The sequence below is a fragment of the Stigmatopora nigra genome, chromosome 6 (genome assembly GCF_051989575.1).
Source record: "Stigmatopora nigra isolate UIUO_SnigA chromosome 6, RoL_Snig_1.1, whole genome shotgun sequence".
NCBI classification, from domain to species: domain Eukaryota; kingdom Metazoa; phylum Chordata; class Actinopteri; order Syngnathiformes; family Syngnathidae; genus Stigmatopora; species Stigmatopora nigra.
In genome coordinates, this window is record NC_135513.1 from 11,709,799 (window position 1) to 11,725,135 (window position 15,337).

Consider the following 15,337-nt stretch of genomic DNA (forward strand, 5'->3'; position numbering starts at 1 on the left):
TTTGGTACATTACACAGAACCGAGAACCATTAATGTTTGAACGAATGGAGGCGCCACCAGAAGGCGACAGTACCGACGGGCATGGGGGGCTGAACAGCCTCCCTGGAACGCAGCCCGACAATGTCGACAACATGTGAGTAGTCATTAAGAAGTTTTGTCAAGTGTACTATTTTAAAACAATTAAAAAAAATAAAGGAACTGGCAAAATACAAACTTTTCACATAGCCTTTGAATGGGCATGTGAATTGATGGTGGTTTTCTATCACAGACCTTCTGAAGTGGGTGGCATGACCGAGAGCCAATCGTGGATGACCACCAAAGCCCAAGAAATGTTCCAAAAGACGGGAAACTGGAGCCCCGACAGACCATATCCCGACGACCTCCATGACAACCGCCACAACCCGCAGGTATGTCAAGAGCGATGCTGTGTTGCTGCCATGGCAACAGGCAGGTGACTTTTGGTAGGTTTTGTGGACTGGTCACGTGGTTCATCTTTACTTATGTGAGAGAAGCATTATATGACTTGAATCTTTTTTTCCAGTCCTCTGGCAATGACTTCTATTTGTATTTCAGTGTGTGCAGTTGAAACAGTTTTAGTGGAAGCGAGACACTAGCAAGGACACTAGTATGCGTCACAGTGCAAGTTTGTTGTGGTTGCAATTTATCAGGGAATAGCAGTTATTTTACAACTTTCACCTAACCAACATACAATTTATTAGTTTTGTGCTAGCATTGTGGAGTAATTAAGGCTTAAGTTGTTCTGAAAATCAATAATTAGTCATTTGGGTTGGGACTTTATTCACATCATTTACTGTAATTCATTATGATTCTTTTTATTATTTCACTTTTGTTTTTATATTGCCTTTTTTTAATGACGCATTTTGTTGCCACACACCCCAAAAATATTCATCATGTCATATTGTAATATGTCATATTATAAATTTTAAATTATAACCTATACATTTCCAGTTTTGAAGTGATGAATTTCATGTTAAAATATGACATTACATTATAACATGATGCCTGTTATTTTTTAAGCATAACAGCAATATGCTTCTTGAGTGTTGTATTGTATTTTATGACATATGTTTTCATTTTTGGGGTGGATTCATTGACATTTTCATATAGGAGCTGGCAAAAGATGCCTGAAGCTCATTGATTTATCCAGTTTTTGGTATAAATCGAGGCGAGACGTACCTGGCACGGTAGCCAAAGTACCTCCTGCCAGCGATCACAGCTCATGTCGTTGTCTTCTTGCAGACGGTAGAGATGCGGGAGATGGGGCGGGACGGGTACTCCGACACCGAGCCCTTTCCCCCAATGGATGGGCACGGGCGCACCCTCTCCATGCCCCGCCTCTCAGCAGACAACCAAGTGAGCACCTCCATGCTACCCCACCCTCCATCCCTCCTCACTCTAACTGACTCTCCCTTCCCCAACATCCTCCCGCACATATCTTTCTTTTTTTAATCGCCCATTAACAATAAGAAGGACTGAGGTTATTTTTGAGCAAGTCATGCTTAAATCTCATGACATCTTCCCTTTTTAATCTATTCCAATGTCCGCCATTTAATCAAAATACTTTGAGGTGTTTTGATTGAAAATACCATTGTCAAAATATCCGACTTGAATTACTTTTTCACTTTTTTACAGTAAAAAATGACAATGCTAAAACTCAGTCTTACCGTAACTTGCATAGAAAGGCAAAAATCTTCATCAAACTGGATAACATTCTAGTTACTGACATTAAATATCATATCTTACTAAAATGACATCACCGTAACGGCTGTTTTAAATAGCTAAAGTTATTTAGTGTCCTTTTTCGAATGTGTTTACATTGAAGCTTTCTTTATATGTAAAAGCGACATTCTAATAAGTGCATCTTGCACATACATATTTTTCAAATAGCATTTATACCAACCTATAAAAAGTTTAAGGAGCAGCTCGGAAGTTGTCAAAAATACCCCAAAAATGGTCATCCTAACGCAGCAATATTTATCTGCAACTCTAAAAAAGAATATGCTATTGCAACTCTGACTAGATTCTATCACTGCAAATAGCATATTAGCCTTGGAGTATCCTGTTAAGATAAAATGCTAACCTCGCAGTAATCCTCATATTCGACAAATACCAAATGTTTACATATATTGAAAATGTTTCCCAATGGCGTTGATATACATTACAATGGTATGTTTTTAATTTCGATTCAGTGAGATAGCTATAAACCATTGGAAAAAAATCGGAAAATGAGAAAAAGTTGGAAAAAACATCAGAAAATAAATGTAGTATAAAATGAACTGCTACATTTAAGAAACTTTACACGGAATGCTTTTGTTCTCATCTCTTTCCATTTCATTTCCATCTGATCCTTGGTGTGTCTGTCCTGTGCACAGTGGGTCCACCTAGTGGTGGCCGCTAGAAACGACGATGCGGAAAACACGACGTATACGTACACTCATGCCGTTTTGTCAACGTATGGGCGCACGTTCTGAGCTTTTTTGGACGATGTGTTTTTTTCTGTGTTGCTTTCCTTTTTTGGTTCTTTTGCCTCTTTTTTCACGCTGACCGCCAAATCTGTTTTGTGTGTGTTGCCCTTTTGTATCGTTTTTGTGTGTCTGTGTGTTTGCAGCGGAGAAGACACAGGCCTCGTGGAAATAACCTGAGTGTATGTACTCTCTCTCTCGCTCTCGTTGTGTGTCAAACGCAAGGTCGCGGTTGCCATGTGCACGCTGCTCTTACTTTGGGTTGGAATTGTAGCACCACAGGACATTTTTATCATAGACTTGCGCTGAATTTTACTTTTCGCATTTTAACATCATTTTTGTTTTTTTTTTATCAACAGTCTATTTACTTTTCTTGTTCTTTGAGTTCTTGTAATTGGTTGAATTTATTTGTATTATTTAATTCATTTTGATATTGTTTTTATTAGATTTTTTATTTCTTTATTTGGATTTTATTAATTTGTGTTCATTTGATTCTCACTATATAAATCTCAACACACATTTTAACATCATGAAATGTTGCATTCAATAGTATTTGGAAGCCGCTACAAATCTTCTATAGTTCAATACTTTTGTCCTCTAATTATTCATTTATGTATTTCGCTATTTTGAATTTTGCTAAAAAGGTTTTGGGACGAAATTCCTTTGACGAGAATCTGCCAAAAATTCCTTTCCTCAAATGCAGCTTGTATCTTCCTATTTTTTGTTTGTTTGTATTTACATTCATTTACTCAAACATTTGTTTATTTATTTTTATTCATTTTTGTTCTCATATTTTTCTATTTTAATGGTTTTAGATATGCATCTATAAATACATCATGTTTCCTTTCTATCATACTGAATTGCATCAACTTTTACAGCTTTGACTCTTATTCCGTTTTATTTGATTCTGTGACTGGTGTGCAGTAGCGTACAAAACCGTTTGCTACATCGTACTGAGAGCCAATCAATGCAACCAATCCCTTCATGTGCATTCCAAGACTGCATCCAAGTGCTAGCAGGACGCAACTGAGTGGTTTCATGGTATTAGCACATTATTGCCTGAAGACCTCATTTTTAGCCCAACTCCAAGACGTGCCTTGTCAAACAACACCATAGTCTCTCTCCCTCTTTCCCTCTTCTCTCTCTTTCTCTCTTTATCTCTCTATCTCTCTCCTGTGCCTTGTGCATGGGGAGGCATGGTCAACACCATCATGCTTGCTCTACCTTGGATTCTTCCCGTCCTGCTGATTCGTTCCGCTTGCTGGGAGAAGCATGGTCGTGTTCTCCTACGCCGCCGTGTGAATGCTGATGGCTAACGGTCGACTGCTTTCCAATGTGTCCATTTTTTGTCAATAATATGGCCAAGTAGTTTTGTCCGAGCCAGACGGGCGCACGAGCCAAGACTTAAGGTGTCGTGGTCGGGCTGGTAGACGTCCGTCTGGTTCATCAGGGAGAGGAAGATCATTGACCCCTTTACGGCTGATCTGGTGCCAGTTTGGGTTTGGGGCAAGATCGTTACCTTGTGTCCCTATTTTGATTCATCATTCCGTTTTACTGTTATAGTTAATTTATGTGGGTTTACCTAACTGAGCCCTGGTATCTGACCAGTACTGGCACCAGTTTAGTGTGCAAAGGGGGTATATAGGAACATCAATAATCCAGTCCCACAACAACATGCCATCTACTGTTTGTGTGTTGTCTTCCTTTCCCTGGAACCCTCAGACCATCACAGACACCAGTCCAATGCGGCGGTCTACCTCCAGCTTGGTCCACGGACGCTCAGGCAGGAGTGTCAGGCTAGACGACTACTCCCTGGAGAGGGTGGTAGCCGAAGAGGCGAGGCATGGCGGCGGGGGGCGCCGCCATAGGGACCGAAGCCACAGGACCTCACAGCGATCCCTCACAAGATATACAGACGCAGACACAGGTGAGTTTCTAGAGATACAGTACAACATTTGGGGTTTCAAATTTCGCTTTGGGTTTCTAATTCATTTCATGCCAGAGGTTCGGTTCTCAAATTAAGGTTAAGAGCCTTTTTTTGGTTCAAGGCAGTGTTTGATTTTCAAGGAAACTGAAAGTGCAAATGCAAGTCCAGCAGATTTATGTAGTGGCCCCAGAATTGAGCACTGTGGCTCCCCAGTGACTTTGACATTTAGCCTAACTATTTGTATCTTCTATCCAAACAAGGCCTGGGGACAGACCTAAGTACCACCACACAATCAGGCGACCTGCCTCCCAAGGAACGCGAGCGGGACCGAGGAAGGACCAAAGACCGTCGCCACCACCACCACCATCACCATCACCACGGCTCCGTAGACAAAGAACGATATGACCGACATGAGTTAGCTCATCGACACGCACATGACAGACACTGGTCACGCTCACCCAGTGAGGGTCCTGACGGACGGGGCCACAGACAGGTGAGTCCTCATGACACCCATATTACTTACACACTTCTTGCCCAAAGTCAGATGGGAAAGGCGCCATTTATAACCGCCCCCTGTTAGACTTCTACTCTGCTCTACTCGGATTGTTGTTGTTGTTGTGGTGGTGCGTTTTGATTTTCCTTGTTTACATTTTGCTTTAGGGAAGTAGTTCAGTAAGCGGCAGCCCCGTCCCCTCAACCTCGGGCACCAGTACGCCACGTCGAGGCCGCCGGCAGCTTCCCCAGACCCCTGCCGTCCCTCGTCCTCATGTCACCTACTCCCCCGCTGTCCGTAAGCCAAGTTACGGACCCCCGGGATCAGGTCGCCTACGTTCTCCCTCGCCACGACACTTCTCACCGCCAGACCACGACAGGGGTTACCATCACCGTCCCCCATCCCGTCAAGCCTCACCACACCACGGGGGTTCATCGTCCAGGCACGGGTCGCCCCGTTCCCCTAGACACCAGTCCCCCCGCTCACCCATCCACGGATCCCCACGGTCCCCTCACCGAGGGCGCTGGAGTGGACCTCCATTGGGAGACAGTCTGGAGGGTGACGGTCCTTTTTACGAGCGCGACTACGAGTACGAGCGCCACCACGAGCCCCCAGCGTATGAGCAAAGCCTTTCCCATGGCAACCCTCACCCTCATTCGGGTAACCCGCACTCCCGCTCGCCTAGGACTGCCCGTCACGGGCCCCCTCTCCCAACTCCACATCCACGCCGGGTACCCAACGGCTACCGATCGTCCTCACCATCTCCGCATCGAAGGGGGCCTCCCGGAGCACCACACCCGCACCACCGGGCCCCTCACGCCCGCGGACCACGTAAAGGACTGCATGAACCTTACAGCGAGACTGACGAGGACGACTGGTGCTAGCGACGGGATCGGGGGCAGAAACGACAGGAGGTAAGCGTGGATCTCCAGAGTTCTGGCCTTGCGTACGTAGACTTGAAGGGGACGACGAGGGGGGGAAGGTCGAGGCATCCTTCCGAGGACTCTCTGCCCTCAGCGCCTGAACTCTGTTGAGAGTGCAGAGCACAGAGGGCGACGGTGCTTCACATAGACTGACTCGTGGAAGACGTGCAAGGCCAACGGAGCTACGCTTGCCAGAACCCTCTACTGGGAAGCCCAAACTGCCGGCGTGGAAACGTGGAACCTCCCATTCGAACAAAGGGTCCTGACAAAGAATCGGCCGGCTTTCTGAGGCTAAAATTCGGTCGAACGCTTCTTCTTCAGGTGACTCTCTGGCCAGTTTGCTTCTAGGAGCTCTCCATGTGTGGTTCTGCTGCTTCCACTCACGTTTTTAAAGGGGGATATGAGTCACTAAAAAAGCCAGACCCTCTCCCCGAAATTAAAACCCTTACATGCCAAGCTTTGCCTCCAGGAAAAATAACCCCTCAAGAACAAAAACTTAGTGAGGAGAGAGAGAAAAAAAGAGGGGAGAAAAACTACTTGATCTTGAAACCTTTTGTTTTTCCAAGGACAGAACCAGGAAGCTCCGCCTATTCTGCAAAAACCAGCCAATCCAGCGCCGGCTGATATTTGATGAGTTTTATCATCTGTGTTTACTGTTAGACTCTCTTTCCGTGCTGGTATTAAATCACTTCCTGTCAGGTGGAGGGAGGGGGGAATGCAAAGCGCTGCCGCTGTAAAAAAAAATTTAAAAAGCCCCGCCCAAGCGTAGCCTGGCAGGAAGTGACATTGTGCAGTTAAAAGGGCGGAGGAGAGGAAAGAAAGAACAGACTAATTTCTTCAGTATTTCTTCTCTTGATTACTTCTTGTTCTTCTTCTTCTTCTTCTTGGAAATTGGAAGCTCGGTTCTTCTGTTTGCGTTCGCTCCTTTGACCCATTTGGATGGAAACCTGCATGATTGATTCAACACATAATAGAGAGGAGGAATCCCATCTTTTTTGGGACTTTTGGAGGTAGGAGGGAGGGGGAAATTTATGGGAAACTTTGCATTTACGTTTTTCAAAATTGAAGCTCTCTTCTCTCTGTCCCTTTCCTCTCTTTACAAGTTGCTTGGCATCTTCAAGGAAAGTAGCTGTTGTAGTTTGGCATTTATTGGGGTTAAGTAAGGTCCATTCTGGTATTATTGGGGGGGTGGGTTGTCGTATTTTTGGTTATGGGGGAGACGGAGCAGAGGGAAGTGAACTTCTGCCAACTGGTATTTAGTACTGTTTATGATGACAGTCTTGATAAAAAAAAATATCAATGCAGAATGACAATGATGTTGATGATTGTTAGCGCTGTTGCTTTCCAGTTGTTGTTGTCATGGTAATTTTTGTTATCCCTTCAAGTATGCCAAGTCCATCCTGTTTACATCTGTAAAGTCAGGGGTGTCCAAACTACTTTGAATCTAATTTAGTCAGTTTAGATAAGGATATTCAAATATATATAGAAATATATTGTTTTATATATATCGGAGTATATTTATATTAATTTTTTAAGAAAAGTATATATGAACATTTAGTGATGAAGCCAAAAGAATGATTTTACAGGATTTTTGGGTGCTTAATCCTACTAGAATTCTCCACATTTAGAATCAAAATGGACGCAATATGTGCTAAGATGGATATAGTAGTAGTTAAAGGATGGTAATTCAGGAAAATGATCATTGTAAATTGTAGTGTTTGTTGCAGGCTGCAAAAAAAAGGCCCAAATGGCTCGGAGCCATAGTTTGGACACCCCTGCCTTACCTTGACGGTCACGGGTCCCGGGGAGGCGACATTTCTGGCTGGCTCAGGGAGGAGGTCTAGGATTTCTTTGTTTTTTAAGTCAAACCAAACAGTAGAAGCGGTTGTAAAAGACGTTTAACATTGGGTGATTTCCAGTTTTGCGTCTATCCTTTTCGTAGCGTTCTAAGCAAAATGAACAGCACAACTGGCCAAATTTACAACTCCACATTGGACCCTCCCTGAAAGGACACATAGACCATTTCTTGTCCAATCTGTGCCAATGATGACCTCCTCTGCCCAAGCCCTCCTCTCAGGTCCGGATAAGGTACCAGGTACCACTTAAAGTCCCACTGTCACCATTTTTTTACAGACTAAATCAATAATAGAATCTTGTCAAATAATATTTAGAAATAAACTACCAAGAATCACCTCCATAACTATTAAAATTGTGCAATTTAAAAATATTTATTTAACAGTCTGCCAGATAACTCCAAAAAAAACAGTAGTTGATACTCGTTGTGTTTATCATGTGACGAAGAAAAAAAAAACAATTAAATAACTGGCCAACACAACAATGAAACCAAAATAACTTCTGATTCTGGTTTTCTGAACAACAGCAAAATAGATTTAAACCTATTTTAAACATTTTAGGTTTATTTTACAGAGAAAACAACAACATGCTGTGGCTCAAAACCCCCCTCGGAGGTGATAGTGGGACTTTAAGGTTGTAGCACAGCCTCCTCTGCCAAAAAAAAAATAACGGCGTCAGTATTCAGCAGCCCAATTTGGTGTCTGCCCTGTTTTCCTCAGACACAGTGTTACAAAACGCCTTCCTTCTGGTGACCATTTATATGGAATATTCTAAAACCCGACCATTTCCTGAATCTAGGTCATATAATAACCGTAGCCGTAGTTTTCGATAGCTTTTTTGATCCGGTGGCCGCTATTGAAGTTGCACTCTCACAGATCTTCGATCTCCCCATGACACTTAATCCACATCCTTTGACTCTATGCAGACATGATGAGCGTCCGCACACTTTCACGGGAACTGTAAGACCCCCATCTCTGACGGAATCCAACTAAAAAAGGGGTGACGGTCCGCACCGCTTGCACATTACGAGACCCCCTGTTACCGACCCCAAGCGCCCACCCCCGAGGCCTAAAAGTAGAGCACAGACTTGTCACAGACCCCATTTGTAGTTACTTCCCCAGTTCTCCCCTGACCCTGGCAGAGCCGCAGTGCCTTCTGTATCCGAGACATATTACACCACCGGCCCCGCCCACTAGTGCCCGCTGTCATCGTGAAAATCAACAACAATACACCTTAAAATTCTACTAGGCTCTTTTGTAATGGTTTCGGGCAGCGGGCCTTCGATGGGGGGTGGCGCAGATGTCGCTCGAAATGGAAGTTGACCCTTGCGGTGTCCAGAAAAGGGGAATTCGTCCCCCTCTCCATAGAAAATACAAGGTTTTTTTCCACGAATACATGTGAAAAATCGGCAATTAGCGGGCCAGAAAATTGGTTTTTGGTGGGATAAAGATGCCAGGAGATAGGAGCACTTTTCTCGGCCTGTTTAGTCTAAATTCATACCTTCAACAACAACAAAGACACAATTATTTTGAACAAAAAGTATGTTATTGCGTGCAAATCACATTTTGTTTCAGTAAGATTTTCAATTATTGTAATATGACTTTTTTTAGAACACAAGCAACTTTAATTTCTACATTTCAACTTAAAAATTAATTTTTTTCTCTTAAAAATATTGTGAGTCACTTTTCTCTCAAATTGTAAGCAGCAGATTGACAGAAAAACAATTCTAATTTAACTCATTTAAAAAAAAGAGAAGTCTGCATAAAATAAAACTATCCATCCATCTTAAACTCCAAAAGCCCTATTTGTCCGTGTACTAAATAAATAATCTCATCTTTTTTTAATCATTTCCTGACCACACCCCCAACAAAAATTACATCATCCCCCCAAAAATTACAACAACAAAGTCCAGACCATCTATTTAGGAAAGCATAACACATTGTAACTCTGAATTGTAGCACTGTAAAAAAAACAAAAAAAATCAGTTTCCGTGACAAAATGTCTCCCCTATTAGGGGTCTCCCCCTCGGACCTGACCCCAAAAGTTTCCGTGATTTGCTTGGCGGTGATTCAAAATATCGGGTGCAGTCAAACTCACAACTCAAGGGCTCTCTTTGCAAAACATGGCGTGGGTTTTATTGTACATTTTCAGCGCTGCCAAAAGTTGTGCTTATGTAGCTCAAGCCCACTTCTTGGCGGTGGTCTTCTGTGCGCAGCGCTAGTGTGTGCATGTGTGCGTGTTGGGTGGGGGGGGGGGGGCGGTTGAGGGTGGGGGGGTCAATCGGGGGTACAAAAGGTCAAGCGAAGAATTCACCCCACAAAAAATGGCACTGGCGCCACACGTCACTTCATGTCATGAATTATGTTTAGTGGTTGTTTGTCGTGATTGATGTTTTTATTATTATTTGTATAATTCTTTTAGGATTGGTCAACTCCTACACACACAAAAATGATATTTTAAGGCCTAATTCTGGTGTCAGTAATCAAAAACGTCAAATTTATTAGTGTACTTTTGAATGGTAACATTTTTTAACATAGCATTATTATGGAAAAGTCCATAAACTGCTTTATTATATACTTTTTTTCCAAAATATTTTTTGTTTGTTTCTTTAATAGTGTTATATTTTGTCTTCTTTGGAAACTTTATGCAATATATATATACATATATTTGCTTGTGAAAATAGATCTGTTATCGTCAGTTTTAATTGGAAATGTTTTGGAGTCCTTAATATGTTCAGCTTTTTATTTATTAATATATTTCATATATATATATATATATAAAAATATTTTAAAAAGGTGACAAAATGATCCAAATTTAAAAATAAATCTATTCAAAAGGTATATATATATATATATATATATATATATATATATATATATATATATATATATATATATATATATATATATATATATATATATATATATATATATATATATATATATATATATATATATATATATATACATACATATATATATATATATATATATATATATATATATATATATATATATATATATATATATATATATATATATATATATATATATATATATATATATACCTTTTGAATAGATTTATTTTTAAATTTGGATCATTTTGTCACCTTTTTAAAATATTTTTATTTTACTTAATTTTTTTAAATAGCTCTACAATATAAGGAGTAACAATTTTGATCAGACACACCTCAATTTGGCCACTAAAAATGACTTATGACTTTTAAAAAAACAATTGTGTGTTTGTGTGTATGCGTGTGTCCACCCCCGCCCCCTTCAATCCCCCCATTGTCCACCCCAGCTTTGTAAATTGTTCTGTACACTTTGAAGCATAAAAGTTTGTCAATGGAGATGATATCTGTCTGTCTTCGTCTTGCTTCTCATCCACCCCATTTTCTCCTAAAAAAAATAATTATAAACACTCAAATAAAAATCCAAACCCTTTCACTTAAATGCAGTACCCTTAGAAGACCACAAGACGGCGGCCGTGCCTGCTGTGTTCATGTCATTTATTGACAGAACATTTTAAATCTAACCATTTGTTAAAGATTCAAATGAGAGGCTTTCTTGTTAAAAAAGGAGATAATCACAAATGTAAGGCTGTTTTTTTTAAATTATTTTTAATTAATTTCTAGGCTTTTTTGTCTGTTTTTAAGATTATACAAGATGGGGCCAAATGACTATTTTGTTGTTATTTATTTTCCCCCCAAAAAATATTTTTTTTCTCATTTAAAACCCTCCATTTAATCACTCTGTGCCAAAATATATATATATAAATGGATCAATTTAACCTTAAAAAGATTTATTGTGAACACTACATATATCAATGACACTTAAAACATTTGCTAACAGAAATCTCCAGAAAATGAAAGCATTTGTCATTAAAAAAAATTGAAAAAGGTCAAATTGACTTGTCAAAAAAAACATTTAAAAAAAAATAGAGCAACCTGTGTACTTACATCCACATCATTCATTTATCCATCCACTTTTCTTCATTTAATTCCATCACCATGGCAACTGTTGTCAAGCCAGTGCAAATTGGGGATTTGGAAAAAAAGACAAAAAAATAGAGCATAAATGGCAGTTTGAAGTGAAAAATAGATCGTATTTAATTAAAGATATTGCATGTGCAACGTGCATGCCACTATGTGGGGTAAACTTCAGGAATTACACAGAAAAAAATAAAATATATATATATATAAATATATGAAGAAAAAAAATATATACTGTATATGTAAAAATATATAAATAGATGTTTTATAGAGCAACGTGTTACTTTTTTTCCTTCTATTTTTAAAAACAAAAATGAAAATGTTGACCAAAAAATTGTTAGAATTCATAACCCCTCAAAAAATTGGATAAAAACAGAGGAGAACAATAAAATAAAATAAAAATAGAAGACTTTTAGTGATGACCACAAAAGAATGTTATTTCACACGAAGGAATACTTGAACAATATTAAAAATGTGAAGAAAAAAAATAAAAAATATAAAAATAACAAAATCCCATTGGGAGAGTTGAGCAGCTGCCTGAACTTTGATCTGGTCATGTTTTTTTGTTCCCAGTGAATGAAATCCCTTCTTCTCCTCTTTTTCCCCTTCATTTTTTTCCTGCTCTGCCATCAGTTCTCTATGGGTTCTGGATCTTTCTCAGCTCTTTTTACCTGCAGTGCATTTTGTAATTTCCAAACGCCTCTCTTCCTAACGACGCTGAATAAAACCTGAAAGAATGCATTGTACAAGCACCGCCTCACTTCTCATGATTCTTGCTGACTTCCAAATTTGATGTTATTATTTGTTTTTGAAAATATGCATGAGCAGATCTCCACTCAAGTCTAATAAAGATTTAAAATATGAACTTTTAATGGAATCAGATGGCCTAAAATAAAGGTGAGTTGATGTAAAATACTAAGTAAAATTGTTACCCAATATATTTTTTTAAATATGCATACTGTTTTATAGCATCAAGACCACAAAATGATTATGATGAAAACAATGTATTTTTTTAAGTATGAAAGCCCAATCAACACGTATTTACGGCCCCGCCCCACCCAAATGTTATTATGAAAACAATGTATTTTTTAAAGAAACACACACACACACTGACTAATGCACGTTGTATCATTTTAAAAATTCTATTTTGTGAGTGTCTATGATAAATGGGCGGTGCCGAGGTCAGGGTTCAAATAGTTGACATCATACTCCAAAATGGCGGATGAGACTGCACGGTCGTGTACTGCGGAGCTGCTCAAAACTGACGTTTTGCCGAAGAAAGGTTGACAAACTTCTCACAGGACGTTGCAGCACTCAGTATGTTGTCGTTGGGGGTTTCGAAGCCCCAGTTCTCATTTTAAGAGTGATCTTTGACGGTAGCGTGATCCGTTAGCGTGATGTAGCAATGACAGCTAAATGTTTGTAAACAAATTGGCTACATTGCGTTACCGATCGGTCTTTGTTTAAAAAGTAATCATTCCATTGTGTGTTTCAGTCCCTCAACGAGCAAAGACTGCTGGGAAACATCGAGAATGTAGACAAAATGACCAGAAAGGAGCAGCCTGTCGACCCCACAACAAAGTGAGTCCTTTTTGTATAGTTTTCTCCATCCGTTTAATATATAAACGTCAGTCTTCAGTATTCAAGGATTTGCTCAATTGGCTTCTTTATCATTATGATGCATTCAAATTTGAAAAGAAAACGCTAACTAACTTGGTGTTTTTTAGTAACAAACCTGTGGATAAATCACCCACACAAATGCCATTAGTGGATGTGTAAGGAATTAACAGTAATCCCTCGATTATCGCGGTTAATGTAGACCAGACATGGCTGCAGTAAATGAAAAACTGTAAAGTAGGGTCATTCCTATTGAATTTAATTTAAAAAAAAAATACTATAGTGTCGAGTGAAGAAGTTACTGTGAGTTTAAATGTGACTTTTCACATTTTTCTGAATTATAAAAAAAATTCTGACAAGTAGTGGTTATTTGAGGGATTAAATAAATTATATACATTTACCCCCTTAACTTTCTTAAAGACCTCAGGGCTTGGACCTTTTAATTTTTAGTTTTAAATGTGGCTTTGACAAAATATTAGAGGCATTTATCCAACCTTAGTGCAGGCAGTCATTTCTGACTCATTTAAATTTATGGTAAAATAGCCTGTTTTTTCATTTAAGAGGAAAACTAGAGGCATAAGTTGGCCCCAGGTGTTTTATTTTTCCAAAATAAAAGATCCTAACCCCTTAACTTTAAATTTTAGCAAAATTTGAGGCATTTATTCAACCATAGGGCAAGGGTCATTTTTACTCATTTAAAAATGGCAAAAAATCTTGGTGTAAGAGAAAAACAGAAGCTCTTTGGGATATTTATATTTTAAGAATGAATAGATTTGAAAAACTTTTGGCAGAATTAGACCCCCCTAGTGTTTTATTTTTCAAGATAAAAGATCTCCCTGATTCAGGTAAAACCTTGTGAATGTTTTTTTACCTAACTTTGTGTGTTGATCTCCCTTTTTTGTTTTCCAGAATTCCACCCAAGGGGAAAAGGTTTCCTGCCTATGTATAGATAGGCTCATGCACCCCCATGTTTCTCAGTGCTGGGTGGTAGGGCAAAACAGTATGAAGTTTTTCCAAAATAAAAGGTGAGCCCTTCTCAATGGTTTTTATTTAACTTTATGTAATGACTCCTTTTTTTTGTTTTCCAGAATTCCACCAGGGGGACCTGGTTTCTGCCTATGTTAGAGATAGGCTCAGGCACACCCATGTTTCATGATGCTGAAGGGCCAGTGGGAACCAGTCTATGAAGTTTTTCAAAATAAAAGGTGAGCCTTTCTCATTGCTTTTTTATTTAACTCTGTATTGACTCCCTTTTTTTTTTGTTTTCCAGAATTCCACCAGGGGTGGAGAAGATTCGATTTTTTATGATGCTGGAGCACCAACGGGAACCAGTCTATGAAGTTTTTCAAAATAAAAGGTGAGCCTTTCTCATTGCTTTTTTAACTAACTGTACTAACCCCCCCTTTTTTTCAGTTTTCCTGAATTCCACCAGGGGGTGGAGAAGATTCGATTTTTTACGATGCTGTAACACCAGCGGGAACCTATCTACAAACTTTTTCAAAATAAAAGCTGACTTCCTGTTTTACCAGATTTCCTGCTGGTGACTAGAGGAATTACTTCATTTTATTTAAGTTTTTCAAAATAAAAGCTTTGAAATGTATACATGTGTTGGTCTTTATCTAACAAAAAATGCAAGTCACAATCAAAGTTCAAAAAATTTATTTATAAGTAAACATTTGAACTTAAAAATACTTAAGAAAACCTTTGTAGAATAACAAAACAACAGCAAAACACCTAGAAAATAAAATTTGGAAGAAGGAGGGATAAACACTTAGAAAATAAAATTTGGAAAAAAGAGGGATAAACACTTAGAAAATAAAATTTGGAAAAAAGAGGGATAAACACTTAGAAAATAAAATTTGGAAAAAAGAGGGATAAACACTTAGAAAATAAAAGTTGGAAAAAAGAGGGATAAACACTTAGAAAATAAAATTTGGAAAAAAGGAGTGATAAACATTTGGGAAAAAAAATCAGATAAAATGGGGGCTGAATACTTAGAAAAAATTGGGGGAAGACAAACCGATATTAAAATTAAAAAAAATGGGGGGT

The 15,337-nt window shown here is 39.1% G+C and overlaps 1 protein-coding gene across 1 annotated transcript in view; it reads left to right on the top strand.

Annotated features, from left to right (window-relative positions):
• cacna1ab (calcium channel, voltage-dependent, P/Q type, alpha 1A subunit, b) overlaps positions 1 to 14,818 on the top strand; it is a 70,375-nt gene extending 55,557 nt beyond the window's left edge. The window contains exons 44-55 of the mRNA XM_077719108.1: positions 18 to 133; positions 269 to 407; positions 1,261 to 1,374; positions 2,630 to 2,665; positions 4,206 to 4,410; positions 4,671 to 4,903; positions 5,071 to 6,836; positions 13,167 to 13,252; positions 14,198 to 14,313; positions 14,377 to 14,493; positions 14,559 to 14,645; positions 14,702 to 14,818. Of these exons, the coding sequence (XP_077575234.1) occupies positions 18 to 133; positions 269 to 407; positions 1,261 to 1,374; positions 2,630 to 2,665; positions 4,206 to 4,410; positions 4,671 to 4,903; positions 5,071 to 5,787 (1,560 nt within the window). The 3' untranslated portion in view covers positions 5,788 to 6,836; positions 13,167 to 13,252; positions 14,198 to 14,313; ... (1 more) ...; positions 14,559 to 14,645; positions 14,702 to 14,818. The remainder of the gene's footprint in view (positions 1 to 17; positions 134 to 268; positions 408 to 1,260; positions 1,375 to 2,629; positions 2,666 to 4,205; positions 4,411 to 4,670; positions 4,904 to 5,070; positions 6,837 to 13,166; positions 13,253 to 14,197; positions 14,314 to 14,376; positions 14,494 to 14,558; positions 14,646 to 14,701) is intronic.
• Positions 14,819 to 15,337: the final 519 nt, after the last annotated feature.